The following is a 20997-nucleotide window of genomic DNA, read 5'->3' on the forward strand; positions in this document are numbered from 1 at the left end:
GACATGCTTGATGAGTTACATGGGGCTGTGTTCTTTACCAAAATTGATCTCAAAAGTGGGTACCATCAAATTAGGATTCAGGAGGGGGATGAATGGAAAACAGCCTTCAAAACTAAGTATGGCTTGTATGAGTGGTTAGTGATGCCTTTTGGGCTAACTAATGCACCTAGTACCTTCATGAGGTTAATGAATCATGTTCTGCGTCCATTCTTAGGAAAATTTGTGGTAGTTTACTTTGACGATATTCTAATTTATAGCAAATCTTATGATGAGCACCTAGAGCATATTAGGGCTGTTATGGATGTACTTCGAAGAGAGAAGCTCTATGCCAATCTCAAGAAGTGCAATTTTTGCACTAACGAACTTGTGTTCCTAGGGTTTATTATAAGTGCGCAGGGAATGAAGGTGGATGATCAGAAGGTAAAAGTTACTCAAGAGTGGCCAACACCAAGGTCTGTGGGTGATGTTCGAAGCTTCCATGGCCTGGCGGGTTTCTATAGGAGATTCGTGAGGGACTTTAGCACTATTGCTGCACCCTTGACCGAGTTGATCAAGAAGAATGAGAACTTCCGTTGGGGAGATTCTCAAGAACAAGCCTTTCGCGCTTTAAAGCACAAACTCACACATGCACCTGTACTTGCGTTACCTGACTTTTCTAAGACATTTGAAATTGACTGTGATGCTTCAGGTATTGGAGTTGGAGCTGTGTTGAACCAAGGAGTAAGACCTATTGCCTACTATAGTGAGAAACTCAATGGGGCTGCGCTGAACTACTCAACTTATGATAAAGAGTTGTACGCCTTCATTCGAGCACTACAAGTTTGGCAGCACTACTTAAGGCCTAAGGAATTCGTGATACACACTGATCATGAGTCCCTTAAATACCTTAAGGCCCAGCACACCCTGAGCAAAAAGCATGCAAGGTGGATGGCATTCGTGGAGTCCTTTCCGTACGTGATTAAATACAAGGCTGGTAAGTCTAATGTGGTTGCGGATGCACTCTCACGAAGGTACTCTCTACTCACCTCCTTAGATGCTAAGTTGTTAGGGTTTGAGATGATTAAAGATATCTATGCACAAGATAGTGATTTCGGTGAACTTTACCTTTCTTGCAAACACACTGGGCAAGGTAAATTCTTCATTTCTGATGGTTACTTGTTTTATGCCAATCGGCTTTGCATCCCACATGGATCCATCCGCGAACTTTTGGTACGAGAATCCCATTCGGGTGGCCTTATGGGACATTTTGGGGTTGATAAGACTCTTGCCATGCTGCAGGACCACTTCTATTGGCCGCACATGAGGAGAGATATTGCACGGGTGGTAGAACGATGCTTAGCTTGTAAGAAAGCTAAATCCAAGGTACACCCGTATGGCCTTTACACCCCGTTACCTATTTCTAGTGCACCGTGGGTTGACATTTTTATGGATTTTATACTTGGTTTGCCTAGATCCAAGTATGGCCATGACTCCATTTATGTGGTTGTTGATAGATTCTCTAAAATGGCACACTTCATTGCTTGTCATAAAACGGATGATGCATCTCATATTGCTAATTTGTTCTTTAAAGAGATTGTGCGATTGCATGGCATTCCTAGGACCATTGTATCTGATAGAGATGTTAAATTCCTGAGCTATTTTTGGAAGACACTCTGGTCTAAGTTAGGCACCAAACTGCTATTCTCTACAGCGAGCCACCCCCAAACTGATGGTCAAACTGAGGTGGTAAATCGTACATTAGGTACCCTATTGCGTGCCATCATCAAAAAGAACTTAAAATCTTGGGAGGAGTGTTTACCTCATGTTGAGTTTGCTTATAATAGGGCTATCCATTCTACTACTGGTTTCTCTCCATTTGAATGTGTTTATGGTTTTAATCCGCTAACACCATTTGATCTAGTGCCATTACCTAGTCATGAGCGCGCACATTTGGATGGTAAGAAACGTGCAGAGTTTGTTAAGCAACTGCATGAGAAAGTCAGGGCTAACATTGAGAGGAGAACTGCTCAATATGTCAAGCAAGCTAACAAAGGTCGCCAAAAGTTGATTTTTGAGCCTGGCGACTGGGTGTGGTTGCACATGCACAAAGAACGCTTTCCTGTTCAAAGGTGGAACAAATTACAACCACGAGGTGATGGACCTTTTCAAGTGTTGGAGCGCATCAATGACAATGCCTACAAACTTGACCTTCCTGGTGAGTATGGAGTTAGTGCTACATTTAATGTCTCTGACTTAGCTCCTTTTGATGCAGATGATGCGTTTGATTTGAGGGCAAATCCTTCTCAAGAGGAGGGGAATGATAGCATCATGGTACGTGGGCAGGCCAACAATGGCTCGAGTAATCGAGGAGTTGAGGATCACGTGCACGCCCCAAGTGGACCCATTACTAGGGCTCGCGCAAAGAAACTTCGTGAGCAACTCAATGTACTTATTCAGGCCATACACAAGTCCTTTGAAGGATTCATACACTCAAGTGAAGGTGGTCGCGGTCCGATAATGAGCATTGAAGCTACACCTGAGGATTAGGGTTTTGCCAAACCCTAATTTTCGTTTTAGCATCATAATTAGTTATTTCCACATTAGTTGATTAGATTGAATAATTGGCTAAGTGCATATTGCACGTAGAATCGCCAAGGGTAGGATTGCTAATTTACTCATTATTAGTTGCTAGAGTGGGTTGCCTAGGAAGGAAAGGCCACATGAGGCCTAACCCGTCGGGGGTTAAGCCTCCCTTATTAGGGCCCATATCCACTGCACCCTTAGTCCATTTTCTACTAGATTAGGGTTTTCACTTGTAGCCTATATAAGGCACCATATTACACCAATAAAAGGTAGACACTTTTATGATAAAAATATTGAGAGAGTTTTCTCCATAGCTTTCGAGCAAATCTTGAACAACTTAGAGTTATACTCTAGTGTTCTTGTTCGGCTTATCAATTCAAGAATCGCACTTGAATTGTGGCGCCTTCTACACTTGCCTGAGGTTCACTAATTCGTTTGGTTACGGGTTGAGATAATATCAACAAGTTCGTAGTCACGCGGATTAGAGGGGTCGTAGGGTTTCCGCTGCTACCATTCTTGCGTTCGAAGTCAAATCCAACAAGTGATCTTGGGTCGCGAATCTTCTCACCAACCAGATTCGTATCACCCTGACTGATCATGGGGAGTTCTAGGAGTGGCAGGGGTTTCATGCAAATTTTTTCTTCTAGACTCGGCCACAGTCTCCTTGTAGCACCAATGACCATCAAAAAATTTTAGGTTCTTTCTTTCAAAATAAGATTTGGAGAAAACTGAAGAAGCACTGTCTTTTGGAGATTTGCTAGAAAAGGGTATGTCAAAATGAGCAAAAATGGGGGTCAGAAATCTGCCATAGGAAAGCTTCCTACGACTATCAGTGCTGATTTTGAGCAGAAATTTGCACATTACAAATCCAAAGTCAATGCGGATTTTTTCAACAAAGCAGTAGAAAAGATAGAGTTCCATTTTGTTTGCATCTGTTCTGTGGCCATCAGTTGGCACCAACAGATTCGAAATGATGGTGAAGATGATCAGATTCTGAGGACTGAGATCATCCAATCTTGCCTCAGCAGGGGTGTTGAATTTGGTTTGAAAATAAGTCATGAGTTTAGCATTGTAAAAATGATGATAGGCAGAAGGGAATTCCTCATATGAAAAGAAATTTGCAATTTTTCCCTTAAAACCAGGTTCAATACTAGTTTTCAGAATAGAATTCACAATGTCAGGAATTAACATGATGTCTACAGAGTTGACTCTAGAGATGAGTTCAGTGTGTGATGTACCCTTTCTAAGATTAGCAAAAAATTGATACAGCATGTCAGGATAGAAAACATTAGGAATGGTCAAAAGATGAGTCCATTTCTGGAATTCAAAGAGTTTGATGACAGGTTCAAGATCAAGCTTACGAAATTCAAAAGGAATAATGAGCCTTTGGGTGATGAACCCTTTTTGAGAGACTAACTCAAATCTGTCTCTGGCTTCATCATCAATGAACTTTGGTAGAGGAACGGGTTCAGGTGCAGGCTGAGATACTGGATTCTTCCCAGAACGTGTCCCTTTAGAGGTTTGAGTGACAGATGCACCAACATTTTGAGTCTCAATCCTTGTCCTTGGAGACTTCCTGATGGAGGGTTCAGGTGTTGGCTGACTCTCAGTAATGTTTTCTTCATTCTGCTGATCAACAAGGGATCAGCAGATTACTTTTTCTTGGATTGGGGAGTTCTCTTCCCCTTTGCAGTCCTTTTTCTTTTACTAGAAGACCTTGTGACAGTTTCATCACCTTGGGTAGCCTGCTCTGGTTCCACATTTTCACCAGCAATGTTCCTTCAGAGATCTGCCCTTCCATTTGTTCATCATATGATTCAGGAGTTGGAGTAACTAATTTTCTTTGGGCAGTCTCCTTCACTTTGCCACTACGAGTCACTTTCTTCCTTTTTGGTGCCACAGGAGGTGGATCAACAATTTCAATGTCTTCATCCCTCAGCTTAAAAGACCGTCCGGCACTAGTAGATCCTCCCCTCATTCTAACCATGATGCAATGTGGATATGATTTTTAATGCAGAATGTTGTGTATAGAAGGAAAAAAACAGTAAGAGCCAACAAGAGTGCACTATGATGCCGCAGGGAGAGGGTTATATGAGGTTAGGGTTTTGTATGTAAATTGGGAATTTTGGGGTAGTTGGGTGTTAGGAGTGCCTTTTATGAGTGGTTAATGAGCAAGAGAGTTGTAATAGAGTTGGTTGAGTCAATTTCTCGGAACTTGGTTTGAGGAAAGAGGAATTTGAATTTCAAATTTTAGAGAAACTGAAAGGTCGCGTCCGAGACTTATGAAGGAAAATGAATTGAGAAGAGTGGGTAACTGCCTTATAGGACACATTTTTGAGTGTCAGACGTCCGAACGAAGTGATGCGTCCGACACAACCGTCTGAGCCAGGGATTTTCTGGACCTTGGATAAAGAACACTGTCGGACGTCCGTTCCAATTCATCGGACGTCCGATAAAGATTGACTGGAAATAAGACTCAGAACATTTTTTCTGAAACACCCAATTTAGTCCTCAAAGACACAAATTGATCTAGCGGAAGAGTTTTTGTGAGGATATTAGCGATCTGTTCTTTAGAACAAACAAACTCAACACGGATTATCCCCTTTGAGACAAGATCGCGAATGAAATGATGCTTTATATCAATGTGCTTAGTCCTAGAGTGTTAAATGGGATTTTTTGTTAGATTAATTGCACTAGTGTTGTCACAGTACATGGGTACACATTCATATACTAAACCGAAGTCATTCAATGTGTTTTTCATCCATAACAATTGAGCACAACAAGCACCAGCAGCAACATATTCAGCTTCAGTAGTGGACAGTGAGACAGCATTTTTTTTTTTTACTAAACCAAGAGACCAAGCAATTTCCAAGAAAGTTGCATATACCAGTAGTACTTTTTCTATCTATTTTACAACCACCAAAGTCAGCATCAGAGAATCCACACAAAGGAAGTTCATGACATTTTGGATACCACAAGCCAAAATTTAAGGTTCCTTTAAGATATCTCAAGATTCTTTTTACTGCATTCAAGTGTGATTCCTTTGGACAGGATTGAAATCGAGCACATAAACACACAGCAAACATGATGTCAGGCCTACTAGCAGTTAAATAAAGTAAACTTCCAATCATACCTCTGTACTTCTTCTCCTCAATTTTTGTACCTTCTTCATCTTTGTCTAGTTTGGTAGATGTGCACATAGGTGTCCCAACAGGCTTTGAATCCTCCATTCCGAATCTTTTCAGCAACTCCTTGGTGTATTTTGTTTGATTTATAAACGTTCCATCTTGGGTTTGAATCACTTGGAGTCCAAGGAAGAAATTCAGTTCTCCCATCATGCTCATTTCAAATTCTTTTTGCATGATAATGGAAAAGTCCTTGCACAATTTTTCATTAGTAGCACCAAATATGATATCATCCACATATATTTGCACAATCAAAAGATCTTGTGAGCTTTCTTTTGTAAAAAGTGTAGTGTCTACAATGCCTCTTTTAAAACCATTTTCGATCAGAAATCCACTCAGACGTTCATACCATGCTCTAGGAGCTTGCTTTAATCCATATAGAGCTTTTGAGAGTTTAAACACGTGATTTGGATAAGATTCATTTTCAAAACCAAGAGGTTGGTCAACATAGACTTCTTGATCTATAAATCCATTTAAGAAGGCACTCTTAACATCCATTTGAAATAATTTAAAATTCTTGAAACATGCAAATGCTAAAAACATTCTTATGGATTCCAGCCTGGCTACTGGTGCAAAAGACTCATCAAAGTCTATTCCCTCTTCTTGAGTGTATCCCTTAGCCACCAGTCTAGCCTTATTTCTAACAATCTCCCATTTATCATTCAATTTGTTTCTAAAAACCCATTTAGTGCCAATGATAGGATGGCCTTGTGGTCTGGCAACCAGAGTCCAAATTTTGTTTCTTTCAAATTGGATTAACTCTTCTTCCATAGCTAAAATCCAGTGCTCATCATTCAAAGCATCAACAACATTTTTAGGTTCAATATGTGATACAAAAGCAAGATTATCTATCAGGTGTCTAGAGGAACGAGTCCTGACCTTTTCAGAAGGATCACCAATTATAAGCTCCCTGGGATGATTATGAGCAAATTTCCAGGCTCTTGGAAGATCATTAGGAGTTGTGGTATCTCTATTATTCACTTCTTCAGCTGGACTGACCTGAGCATCATTATCCTTTGAATCAGTTTCTGGTGAGGCAGAGTCATGGTCATTGATTGCTAGCTTCTTTAGTCCTTCTTGAACACCTGTGTCATCATCTTCACCACAACTCATAGAAATGTCACTATTAGATTCATCAAAAGTAATGTGTATAGCCTCCTCTATAATCAATGTTCTATGATTATAAACTCTGAAACCTCTTTTGTTTTCACAATAACCCAAGAAAATTCCTTCATCAGATTTCTTGTCAAACTTTCCAAGATGTTCCTTGATATTCAAGATGAAACATTTACAACCAAATACTTTGAAGTAGCTGACAACAGGCTTTTTGTCATACATGAGCTCATAGGAAGTTTTGTTCAAAATTGGTCTTAGAAGAACTCTAGTCATGGTATAACAGGCTGTGTTTATGGCTTCAGCCCAAAAATATTTTGGTAAATTGCATTCACTAAGCATGGTTCTAGCAGCCTCTTGGAGAGTTCTATTTTTTCTTTCTACAACTCCATTTTGTTGAGGGACTCTAGCAATAGAGAATTCATGAGTAATACCATTATGATCACAAAATTCTGGAAAACCACAGAACTTGAATTCTGTCCCATTATCACTTCTAATCCTAACAATTTTCAAGCCAAGCAGATTTTGTACTTTAGCAAATAATGAGGTAAAATTCTTAAAGGCATCATCTTTATGAGCAAGGAATATTACCCAAGTATATCGAGAGTAGTCATCAACAATCACAAAATAATATCTCTTACCACCAAGGCTTGCAGTCTGTGTAGGACCAAACAGATCAAGGTGCAGAAGTTCAAGTGGTTTTGAAGTAGAAACACATTTCTTAGGTTTAAAAGAAACCTTGACTTGTTTTCCAAATTGGCAAGCATCACAGATTTTGTCTTTTTCAAATTTAATTTTTGGAAGACCTCTAACAAGTTCCTTTTTAGAAATTTCTTTCAGCAAATCCATATTGAAGTGACACAACCTTCTATGCCACAACCATGGGTCCTCATTTGCTATTTTGAGACATTTGAGATGTGAGGAATCAATTTTTTTAAGAAACACTACATAGACATCATTAACTCTTTTTTCTTTGAAAATAATGTTGAACTTTGAATCAAATATGAGATATTCAAGCTTTTTGAACAATACAAATAGATTCCTATCACACAATTGGCTAACACTTAACAGATTGTAGCTCAAATTGTCAACAAGAAGAATATTGTGGATAAAAGTTTGATCATTCTTACCAACATCGCCAATACCAACAGTCTTGGCTTTGTTATCATCTCCAAATGTTACCTTTTCACTTGCTTTTTGCTTGAGTTTGATGAATTGTGATGCATCACCAGTCATATGTCTTGAACATCCACTATCAATGAACCATTTTGATTCTTTAGCAATGTAATCCTGGTTCACCTACACACAAACCCACAAGATAATACTTGGTACCCATTACATGTTGGGTCCTTGAGAGTTAGTCTTATGTTTGACTATCCACATGCATCTCATGCCATTCCTCATGTTTTTCTTAACATGACACTTGCTATACATGTGACCAGATTGACAACAAAAGTTGCATACTGACATTGAATCAATCAAATGAACAGGTTTAATGAATCTGACTTGCCTTCTTCTGTGGATAGCAAACTCATTTGTATTTTGGTTCGGTCTTATTTGATGAGTATTAACATAAGGTACAGTGTCATTCTTTTGAAGATGATTCTGTTTCACATGATGTAACAATTTACATAAATCATCCATCCTTTTTCTTAAGCTGCATTGCTCACTTTTGAGTAAGTCACAGTAATTTTTCTTTTTGTAAAGTTCAGCAAGCACATCGGTTTCAGTCCTTTTCAGGTTATCATTTTCATGCTTAAAACATTTGTTTTGTCGAAAAAGATTTGCATTGTCTTGTATTAGAAAGCTGATTTTTTGCTTCAGTTCTTTGTTTTTAACATAGGATTCTTTCAAGCTGTTATGCATTTTTTCTAGAAAAGAATTAACATCATCATCAGATTCACTATCACTATTGGTTTGAGAATTGCATTGTGTTGCCTCTTCATCTCCAATAGCCATGAAAGCTACTTGAGCAGATTCCTCTTCTTCTTCAACTTCGCCTTCTGAGTTGCAATCATTCCAGGTAATTTGGAAATTGTTGAACTTTGGTTTTCGTTCAATCTTGTTTTCCTTCTTTTTCTTCATTGGACACTCATTTGCATAATGTCCAGGTTGGCCACATTCAAAACATTTATCGTTCTGCTTCTTGTTGAACTCTAGTTTCCCTCTATTCCTGAAGTCATTAGTCTGATTCTGGAAGGAATTGCTGGATCCGCCTTTCCTGAATCTTCTCTTATTGAGAAATCTTTTGAAGCCTCTTGTGATGAGTGCAATATCACTGTCATCACCTTCCAAGTCATTTTCATCCAGTGAGGCTGTTTCATCTTCATCTTGTGAAGCTTTCAGAGCAATACTCTTCCTTCCTTTTGTGTCTTCTTCTTCCTGCAACTTAGATTTAAGTTTCAGTTCGTAAGAGGTTAGAGAGTTAATCAGAGATTCAATGGATAAGGAATTTAGATCATTGGCTTCCTCTATGGCAGTCACTTTGCTTTCCCAATCCTTTGATAGAGCATTCAGAATTTTTCTGTTCTTTTCACCTAGAGAGTACTCCTTCTCAAGCACCTCTAAATCCTTGATCAGATCATTAAATCTACAATACATTTTGTCGATGTTCTCATGAGGCTCCATCTTAAAAGATTCATACTTGGTAACCAGAATGGACTTTTTCTGTTCTCTTACGTTGTCACTACCCTCATGAATTTCTCTTAGCTTATCCCATATTTCTTTGGCAGATTTACACCCTTTTACTCTAATTGACTCATTTGAGTCTAAGGCACTGTAAAGAACATTCATGGTTTTGGCATTCAATGTGAGATTGGTTCTATCTTGAGCATTCATCTCAGCTCTCATTTTTGGCCGTAACAAACCTGTTTCTGCATCAAGAAAATTAGCATCATGCGATCCTTCATTCACAATAAATCACAGTTCAATATCAATGGATTGCAAGAAGATAATCATTCTTTCTTTCCAGCTAACATAATTGGAACCAGTAAACATGGGAGGCCTAGTAACAGATTGCCCCTCAACAAACATAGCATGACTGGTTGTCATCTTACTCCAAGCCGCTTGAGTTTAATCTCTAGGAGACTAAACTCTGATACCAATTGTAAGGATCGAAGACAACCTAAGAGGGGGGTGAATTAGGTTTTCAAAAACCTGCTAAGATATATTCTACTTTTTTTCACAGAAAGCCTTTCTTTTCTCAAATACCTCCCAATGAACAAGATAACACAAGAGCACAGGTATTCGTGAGATGGAGAGAAGAATAGTTTATGTAGAAAAGCAGTAAATGAGAATAAAGAAACAAACCAAGCTTCAAACACAACTGAGGTTTGAACACCACTTTTATATACCAAGTTACTTCAAGTTGAATAGACTTGCAACCAATCTTTTGTGTACAAGGAAGGGATCACTTCCTTCTTGCCCCAAACCACACTTGGTCAAGCAAGGAAGTTTTACAAACACTCGCAAACCCTCACTATGCTACACTATTGAAGAAGCTATGTCACACTTGAAAAAAAACTGCACGAATATTGCACAAGCAAGGAGTACAAATATTCCTTTTGAGTATTCTAGCACACGAATCACTCACAATCTGATGTAGGCTTGATGTACAAAGTTATTTTGAGGTGGTTGACTTTGTTCTTTTTATAGGAGACCAGAGAGTTCCTCAATTAATGCTGTCAACGGGTAGAAGGCAGCTGAAGAGTCAACTAGCCGTTGGTGCTGTCGGACGTCCAATGTTTGGTTTTTATGCGTCCGAACGAGATCAATGAGTTCTGGAAGTTTCCTTGAATCCCTTAGGACGTCCGATCATGCGTCCGAGGGTAGGATGAATACTTGGATTTTCTTCTTCACTTCCTTCGGACGGCCGATGCGTCCAGAGTGTTGCGTCCGAAGAGCAGTAACGCTTGTCGGACGTCCGATACACAGGTGTTGAGCGTCCGAACCTGATCAGTAATCGAGTAACTCTTGGCTTGTCTTTTTCGGACATCCGAGTCTGAGTTCTTTACTCGTCCGAAGATACTCAAAGAATGTCGGACGTCCGATATTCTCGTTTTGTGCGTCCGACATCATCCTCAGCAGACTTCATTCTTTTTGTTCTTCTTTTTCTGCTTTAAATCCACAGACCTGTTTGGTTCATTTCTGAAAAGGATCTCTACAAAAGGTATTAGAAACATCCAATTGTTTTGTAATCATCAAAAGATATGAATTGAGATAAACACCTATCCACTTGGTACCTCTAAATATCTCGTAACACCCGATAAATTAAACCAGTATCCAAAACTTAACCTAACTAGCCAAAATTTTTTGAAATTTTGCGCACTAGTGGGTCCCACGTCCGATATACGCTCTTAATTTCTCAAAAACTAACCGATACTAGAAAAATCATTTAAAAACTATATTTACTCATAAAATTGATCTAGAAAAATTTTCTAATAAAGAAAATGCAGAAAACGTGCAATTAAGAAATGTACGGGTCCTCACACTCTCTCCCCCTTAAAGAAATTTCGTCCTCGAAATTTTTACCGTCATTTGCCTCAGACGAGTCTGGAACTGTTTGGGTGCCTAACGCAGAAGCTTTTGCTGGCCCACTAGTTCGGTTCCCTCTTTCATTTGTTTGTTTTGTTTTAGCTCCCTCCAGTTGCGGAATACTACCTCCGCGTGACTGTCTCCTTGGACAGTTGCTAATTTGGTGCTCACCACTCCCACAAATCAAGCACTTCCGCCCTTTCCACCAACAATCGTTCTCGGTATGATTGGCCTTTCCGCAATAGCCACAAGTCAGGTGAGAAGCCATCTTTTGGCTTTCTTGAGAAATTTCCCCAGGTCCGATTTGGCTCCCTTTAGTAGACCTTTTATCTACCGCCCCTATTGTCCATGGTGGGTAGGACAAAAGATTTGTTTTCTGCGTTTTGGAAGGGACTATCGATTCACTTGGTTCCTCACTCATACTACCAGCTACACCTCTTTTCCGTGTTTGGGAGGCTTTTACTTGTGCCTTTGCATTCTCGATTCGTTGAGCCTTCTCAAGGGCCTCCGTAAATGTATTCACTTGCGCTGCTGCCAACGCCTCTTGGATGTCCAAATTTAGTCCTTGTATAAACCGTCTCACTCTTCTCGGTTCCGTGGCTACTAATTCTGAAGCAAACTTGGATAGTTTGGTGAATTTCGTTTCGTATTCAGCTACACTTAAGGTCCCCTAGCGTAGTCCAATAAATTCGTCCTCATTCCTTTCTTGAACTAAGGGTGGAAGGTATTTCTCGTTAAATTCTCTTACAAAATTCGCCCATGTCCAGACAGTCTGTTCTCTTTCCCACTTTGTTCTAATTACATTCCACCATGCCCGGGCCGGTCCCTCAAATTGAAACACTTTGAAGTTCACCTACCTCTGTTCAGTATAATTCAAAGCTGTGAATATATTTACCATGGCCTCTAGCCATTGTTCAGCGATGTTCGGATCAGGCCCTCCAGCGAATTTTGGAGGTGCAAACTTCTGAAACCGCTCCAGAGCCTTATCCTAACCCGTCTCAGGATTCCAGGGTTGATTTACGGGTATTTGACCTTGTTGATCTACTAATCTTGCCAAGATATCCGTCATTTGTTGCATTGCCGTCGCCATTTGGTCTCCGGTTGCAACTCTCGGTCCTTGTTCTTGTTCGGCGGGCGTTTCCCTTTCTGCTCTAGGTTCTGGGGTCCGTTTAATTCCACGGCCTCGACCACGTCCCTGACTACGTCTCCCGTCCATATTTTTCCTTTCCTCTCTTTTTTTTCCAAAAGTAGTTTAATGAATAAATGCAATAAGGTGACTCAAAAGTAACCAAAATTGAGGCACCAAGTACACAAGTAAACATATATGCACATAGCACTCCACATATCAAGAAAATAGATGATCAATTACACAAGTACGTTTCAAGTTAGGCAAATATTCATATGCTCAAATACACCAATTAACATCATGTAATAAGAATATATGGGCGAATCAAACGAGGAGATGATGTGTCGTCCCAGTCTTAGCTAAGGTAACCCCGTCCGGTCCCTCACGTCACTTACTATTCACACCAGATATCCCTTAACCTCTTGTACTCATTCCAGTCGAACAAAGCCTGTTCATGTTCCAATAATACAAGTCTCAAATACTTAGCACTATCTCAACTCTGGAGTACTCGGGTACGAGAATCCAAAATAAGATAATTCACCTCTCGAGCTAGCCAGTCCCAAGAGTAAACCATCTACAGTCGGAATTCTTCCCAGACGTACCTATCTATGGTCCTCAGATTCCACAAGAAAATTTAAGGCCTATAACGCTCATAACTCATAGCTTATGCTCGAACGAGCACTTAATCTTTCATACCCATTTACCACTCAGTCCAGGCTCACTCCGCGCAGAGACCGCGCGAAGCAGGCTCTGATACCAACTGTGACAGCCCCACTTTCCCCTTAGGCAAACCAGAGGGTTCAGCGGACCGCCTGCCCAGCTCTCGCCGGGACTCAGTCGTTCACTCACACAAATCAGAAATAGAACCACAAGAAAGAGCAAAACTAGGATCCAAAACTTACAACAAAACTTATATACATTGGTATTTCAGAAAGAAGTATAACCGCTGAGAATACAAAAGTTCTCAAGTCACCATACAACCAGCCCGTGCCAAGCACTAGGGCAAGAACCAAAACAAAACCAAAACTAGGCCCAGCCAGTCGATACAGAGCTCTCGCCCCTGCTCGCCTTCCCCTGCTAAGGAAAACAAAACTAAAGGGGTGAGCTAAAAGCTCAGTGAGGTTCCAAACACATAGGCAACAAGGAGTTCAAAGCATTCATTACATGTTACCAATAACTCAAATACAAAAGAAAGCGATAAACACATTCATTAAAAGGATACGTGCTCACAAGGAGCCATTCGTTCATTCATTCGTTCATTCATTCTCCTTTCGTTCCCTTATACCTTCAATCATTTGAAAATGCATTTGTATATAGATAAAACCCTCATTCATTCATTCGTTCATTCATTCACCAGGCTCCACCAACCTCCACCAACCTACAAGGTAATACTCAAGTATACCAAAACGTTCACCCAGGTCCCTAATCGCCCGACCGAGTCCGTTTCTGGCTCGAGATTACCGGTAACAAGGGGCAGTGGCCAGTTCAGCCAAAAGGCTTACATTCATGCACAAATAACATTTCAATCATTCAATCATTGAAAACTTTACAATCATTTAGGCCGAGTGCGATAAAGTACACACTTGCCTAGAAAACTCGTTTTAACAATCATTGAAAGCATTTAACATGTTATCAATCATTCATACCAGCCATATAATCATGGAACATAACAAACAAGGAACACTCACCTATACACGCAAAATAACGTCCACTTTTCAATCACCAATGAAACCTAAAAGTAAACAAAGAACACATTACAATCCATCTAGCATGATTTAGATGAAATCAAGGATTACCCGACTACTCGCGAGTAAACGTATAAAATGACTTTTAAAGTGTCAATAGAGCATATGGATCCGTGGACGGAAATTACTAGGGTTCATAAACCAACCGAGAAAACCAAACTCAAAAGGTTATGAAATTTCCGGCAGAAAACACTTTAACCAACGACAAATCGAAATCCAATAAGGTAAGCTAAGAAGTATTGTTTCCGGAATCGTTTATGTAGCTCAAAATCAATAGACTATATGCCTTGATGAAAATCATGAAAAGGTGGCAAAACTATCTCACTTTCACTCTTAAAACTTCACTTAAAAGTTATTCACTTGTGGCCGAGAGAACCCTAGGTCAACCTCTATATTTTGGTAAACAGTAAGTAAACGTTTGGAATTTCAACCCAAAGAGGTATTAGGTTTTAGAATGGTAAAATGATCATTTTATTTGCCAAGCAGAAATATACAGGTTCAAATAGAAATTTAGCCCTCGGCCACCTTTTGAAAGAGCCGGTAACATTTTCAGTAAATACGTCCAATTCGTCACAAAATACCTTCGCAAAATCACTTTAACTTGCTCACATTACAAGAAGATAAACGGACGGCATGTCCCTTGTGTTTACCTATTTTCCAGCCATTAATGGCTTCATTATTTTCCTCAAAACAGTCCCAACATCTCATATAGAATAATCTCATGTCCAAAAGCCATTCACTAGGCTTAAAGTCATATAAATACAAAAATAAATACAAAAATCAAGCTAGAAACATTTCCAGATAAAAACAGTTTTTGACACCATTTTGCGGTTTTGGCACCATTGGCGGTACGATTATCGGATGAAGGTGCAAGATACACCGTTTCGAAGCTAACAGATAGGGCTACAATGTTGAAGAAGGGCACTCAGTCCAGTTTGTAGTGAAACTAGGTCAAAATTGACATATATGAAACCAGAATCTCACAAACAGGTTGGCTAACCGCACAATTGTTAAATAGCAATAATTCAGGCTACCGAAGTCCGATTGAAGTGTATCTTATGGTGTTTCGAAGCTAAAACACAACCCTACATTTCTTATGAAGATCTTGATGGCCAAATCATGCATTTTCATGATCAAAAATAGAAAACTACACAAAAATAGAATTCTGGGCGAGAAATAGGTTTCATGGACAGTCAAGGGTATTTTGGTCATTTCACATGCTACAGTGGTCGGATCAAGCTGAAATTTTTCAGGCTACTAGTTTATACCATTGGATACAACTTTTATGTTTTGGCCAAAATCTAATTCGGTAAGGATCATGGTGAAACATCACGGTCAGATTGGGTGAAAAGACAACCCTGTTCGCTGAACTCCTACCTAGACCAGTTTGGATATTTCTAATTATCTCAGCATATACAACTCCATTTCAAGTGATTCCAAAGCCATTTGAAAGCTAATATACAAGGCTATAATTCTTAAGAAGACATCAACAACCAAATCGGTAGTATTCCCAGTCAAACTACCCAATTACCAAAGCTGATTACTATTCTCGGATAGAAACAGGGTAGCAGGGGTATTTCGGTCTTTTCACAGGCTACCGAGCTCAGATTGAGTTGAAAATTTACAGGTAACTAAACAACATCATTTTCTACAACTTTCATGTTTTGTGATAATGCCAATTCGGCCTCTAACCTGGTCAAACAGAAACGGGCAGAATTGAGGAAATGAAACCCTAACTGGAAATTTTTGCATTCAAGTCAGAAATTTTCCACTAAAACATCTCTTTAGCTATCACAAGTCATTAATTTAACATAATCAAGAACAAAGGAAGGATGGCTAGACATGATACCTTCAAATATCAAGAAAGGTGATGATTTAGGAATTTTTCTTCCAAAACAACTCCACTAGAAGCTTTAATCCTCCTTAATAAGTAACTTTGATGGAGTAATCTTCACTTTTAATGGTTAGAAATCAAGATTGGAGCAAGGGATTGAAGTACAAGATGAAGGATTTCCTCTCTTTTCTCTCCTCAAAATTTCAGCCAACAAGGTGAAAAATGAAGAAACATTTGGTCAAAATGGATGTTTAGTAAAGTTAAGAAAAGTTAGTCAAAGTCCCCATCCAATGGTTTCATGACACTTGTCCCTCTCATTAATGTCATGCCTAACTTTTTTTTTTGTCTTTCTCACACCTATCCACTTAGTACCTCTAAATATCTCGTAACACCCGATAAATTAAACCCAGTATCCAAAACTTAACCTAACTGGCCGAAATTTTCCGAATTTTGCGCACTAGTGGGTCCCACGTCTGATATACGCTCTTAATTTCTCAAAAACTAACCGATACTAGAAAAATCATTTAAAAACTATATTTACTCATAAAATTGATCTAGAAAAATTTTCTAATAAAGAAAATGCAGAAAACGTGCAATTAAGAAAAGTACGGGTCCTCACACAAGTCGTGTGCTTAGTCAAGTTAACTACTAAGGGCAAAGAGATAATAATGTGGCGTTGGAGTCAAAAGGTAGCAGTTGGTTTTAAAAACATGAACAACCCTAAAACCTTTCGCTCAAGTCGCGAGTACATCCAACTAGCCCTTGAGAGAAAAGTTGGACAGCACGTCCTTTGTATTTACTTATTTTTCAGCCATTTATGGCTTCATTCTTTTTCTCAATACAGCCCCAAAATCACACACAAAAAATCTTGCCACAATAGCCTTTCACTAGGCTTAATATCATTCAATTACAAAATAATACTAGCAATGCGACCGGAACTAATGTTCAAGACAAATAACAAAATAACAGGTTTGACATCTCTTGGCGTTTCGGTCACAACCGAAGCTACGCTTATTGGATTGCGGTACACTTTACACCGTTTCGAAGCCAAGACAAAGAATTGCATTTCCTATGAAGACATCAACACCCAATTCGTTCATTTTCAAGGTCAAAATATTCAATTTCAGAGAAAACAGAACACTGTGCACAAAATAGTACATTTGGCAGTCAAGGGTATTTTTGTCATTTCACATGCTACCTTACTCCGATTGAGTTGAAATTTTGTAGGCAACTATTAACACCATTTCCTACAACTTTTATGTTTTTACTTAAGGCTGAATCGGCCTCTAACATGGATGAATTAAACAGGAAAGAACAGGGCAGTTTCATCCTTAAATGTGGAAATTTTCTTTAGGCAAGTCCATCTAGCACATAATACACTAATTTATCACATAACAAAACTATCAAATCATGACCAATCATTAATCATCACAAATCATCACATGAGAGCAGAAAATTCACCATAAAACTGAACTTTATCATAACACTACTTCAACCCATGAAATTTCTCACAAAACTACATATTTAACGATTCTAATCCACCAATTTACAATTATTAGGAGCAAAGAGGGATTTCTAGACAAGTTACCTCGAAATCTTAACAAAAATGGTAGCTTAGAGTTTCTTCTTCGAAAATAACTCCACCAAAAGCTCTAAACCTTCTTAGTGAGTAACTTTTATGGAGTAGTTTGCAATTTTAATGGTTGAAACTCAAGATTTGAGAAAGAAATTGAAGATGCAAGATGAAGTTTTCTCTCTTTTTCCTCTCCCTATTTTCAGCCAAGAAGACAAGAAAGCAAAGGAAATTTTGGTCAAATTTTGAGTTTTAGTAAAGGTAGGAAACCTGGGTCAAAGTTGGGTAGATTTCTGACAAGTGTCGCCGTAGGATCAAAACTCAATTTTTTTTCTATGGTCAAACATTCTGGCTGATTTAAGAGATATTTTAGGGTTAATTAGCTGAAATAAAAGCAAGGATATTAAGGTAATAAAGTAGTGTTCAAGTGGTGTACTCACTCGGTAACAAATGGTATACGTTGGTTCACACCGTTTTTCTTTATCTCGTGCGTACTAGGGTTTTCACTTATAATTCACTAACTTATTATTATTACTTCTAATTACATACTTTTTCTTATTTAAAACTCTCTCTTAACCACCAAATTTAGTACACACATCTCCACAATTATTCAAACTACCAAAATACGCGAAAATCCTAATTTATCCGAACTACAAAACTAAGGCTAAAACTCTTAAATCACATATTCATTACAACTTTTAAGAGAGTAAATGAGTAAAAATGAAAGGGAATTTTAGTCAAATTTTTGTATTTAGTAGAAGTAAGAAAGTCTTGGTCAAAATCCACCATCCATTGGTTACGCGACAAAATGGCACATTAGGGCTTATTCTCATCCTTTTGGCTACCAATGGTTAATTTACCTAGCTAATCTCTAATTATCCCCGAGCACTTTGCAAAAATAATATTTCCTAATACAACGTCACCAAGCCGTCAAAATTTTATCGCACTAGCGGGTTCCACGTCCCATATATACTACTAACGTCACATAGACTAAATTGTACTGGAAAAATGTCTTAACAACTTAATTCCCTAATAAAAATCTCTCCAAAATTAATATAATAAAGAAAGGTATAGAAATTGTATGCAAGAAACTAAAATAATGACTACAAATAAAGAAATTTTCGGGTTCTCACACTCTCTCCTCATTAAAGAAATTTCGTTCTCGAAATTTTCTTACCGCCAGGATCTATCCAAATCTTAGTTAAACGGTGAAATACGGGAATCATACCTTCTACGTCCTAAATCGAATCAGCGACCCGATGTTGCTCTAGGGAATACATCCGACCCAGTATTTTCGATCCAGTCCCTTCCCTTTTCAACTGTCCAAGGTTAGTCTTGGTTGGTTGCTTGGTCCCTTTCCCTTCTCGCAATCGAACTGGGTAGTCAGCAATCCGATGATCGGCGCTCTCACTGCGCAGGCATTTTCCCTCTTTCTTCTAGCAATTATTCTCCGTGTGATTTGGCCCCTTGCAAAATTCGCAGAGACCACGAGATGTAGAAGATGAGTTTCCCCGTGAGGCACCACTCTGTTCTTGCCCAACCTGACCACCTCTTGCTTGGGCTCCCCTTGACTCCCTGGGAAGTTTTACTCCTCCAGTTCCCCTTCCAGAATTGGAAGGGGTACTTTCATCCTCTTGTCCCGAAATACTTCCAGGCTATCCCTATTTCTTCGCTTGGAAGGTTCTAACTTGAAATCTTGCATTTTCAACTCGTAGGAATTTCTCTACAGTATCACTAAATGTATTGATTTGGACTACGGCTAAATCCTTTTGAATCTCAACGTTCAACCCCAGAATAAATCGCCGTATCCTCCTCTGCTCGGTCACAATAAGTTCAGGAGCGAACTTAGACAACCTAGTAAAGTAGCTCTCATATTCTGCCACGGTTTGAGCTCTTTGACAAAGCCTAATGAACTCATCCTCCTTTTGCTCTTGAACTAGAGGAGGAAAATACTTGGCATTGAACTCTTTCATGAAATTGACCCAAGTCCTTGGTGTTTGCTCTCTCTCCCACTTCATTCTAATCACATTCCACTAAGAACGGGTTAGGCTGCTCCCTCAAACTGGAAGATAGCAAATGTTACCTGTCGCTCTTCAGTATAATGCAGAGTAGCGAAAATATCAATCATCCTCTCCAACCACTTCTCGGCCACATCTGGGTCTGGTCCTCCAATAAATTGTGGTGGAGAGAACTTTTGAAATCGTTCGAGGGCCATATCCTCAGCTTCTACATGGTTTCCAAGGTTTCCAGGTTGAGGAATAGGGTTTTGGCCTTGACGCTCCACTACATGGGCCAACAGATCAGTCATACGCTGAATAGCGGTGGCAATCTAAACATTAGGGTCAACCCCCGGTCCAAGATTCTGCTCAGGTATCGGTTCACAGTTACCCTCTTCATTTACGGGTTGCCTAGATCCGCACCCACGGCCTCGTCCACAACGAGTACCCTCCATTCGATTTAACCAATCTAAGGTCGAAACACGAAAGTAATATGAAAGAGAGATAAATGCATGGATAAGTTACTGTAGACACCAAATTTTTGATTTTAAACTTTATTTATTTAATTCAATTTTAGATTTATTTATTTCAATTGTAGGTTTTTTATTTTATTTTATTTTATTCATGTTTCATATCTCTTATTTTATTTAAGAGCATTTTTACTCTAAATTTTAGAAAAAGAAAAAAAAAGAAAAAAAAAGGAAAAGGAAAAAAGAAAATGGTGAAACCTTCGGATTGTACAGAATAAAATTTTGCAGCCGGCCATTTCTTCCATTTTCTAATTTCCGTGGCATTTTTTTTCCCTTCAAGTACTCTCGGTACAAGTCTAGCTCATCACTCAAAGATTTTATTAATAAAAATCTAAGGGCTCCAAAATCTTGGAGGAAACCCATCTCTCATCAACACCATTGATATGAGGGTTTAGAGAGTTGAGTTTTGATATAAAATGAAAAGAGCAAAGAGAAAAGTGAGGGAAGGGTTTGGAGTTTGGACGGCGGAAAAAAAAGGAGAGCTCTAGTTGACGGCTGCGCTGGATAGGAAAAATCAGAGGGAAAAGAAAAGAGCTAAAGGAAAGATGTGACGGCGGAGAGCAAAAGAGAAGAGAGACTGGGGGGAGTCTGAGTAGAATCAAGGGGGGACGGTTGAAGAAAATCTGGTGATGGCTGAGAGAGGCTTTAGAACAGAGAAAAGAGAGGGACGACTAAGAAAAGTTTGAGAGGAAGTAGAGAGTGTGTGACAGTGAAGGAGAGTAGAAAAAAAAGGAAAAGAGCTTTCGAGTCAGGAAAAATTGAAAAAAAAAGAAGAACTGGAGTGTTGGGAGTTGGAGAT

General features: G+C 39.1%; 1 protein-coding gene across 1 annotated transcript; it reads right to left on the reverse strand.

The window, feature by feature from the left end:
• Window positions 1–19332: 19332 nt before the first annotated feature.
• LOC140010653 (uncharacterized) lies at window positions 19333–19979 on the reverse strand. The gene is made up of 2 exons (XM_072057961.1): window positions 19755–19979; window positions 19333–19704 (listed from the first exon to the last, which is right to left on the reverse strand). Exons 1-2 carry the CDS (start codon window positions 19977–19979, stop codon window positions 19333–19335), a joined length of 597 nt encoding a protein of 198 aa, XP_071914062.1.
• Between the last annotated feature and the right edge of the window lie 1018 nt (window positions 19980–20997).

Source organism: Coffea arabica, chromosome 7c, assembly GCF_036785885.1.
Source record: "Coffea arabica cultivar ET-39 chromosome 7c, Coffea Arabica ET-39 HiFi, whole genome shotgun sequence".
Lineage (NCBI taxonomy): Eukaryota > Viridiplantae > Streptophyta > Magnoliopsida > Gentianales > Rubiaceae > Coffea > Coffea arabica.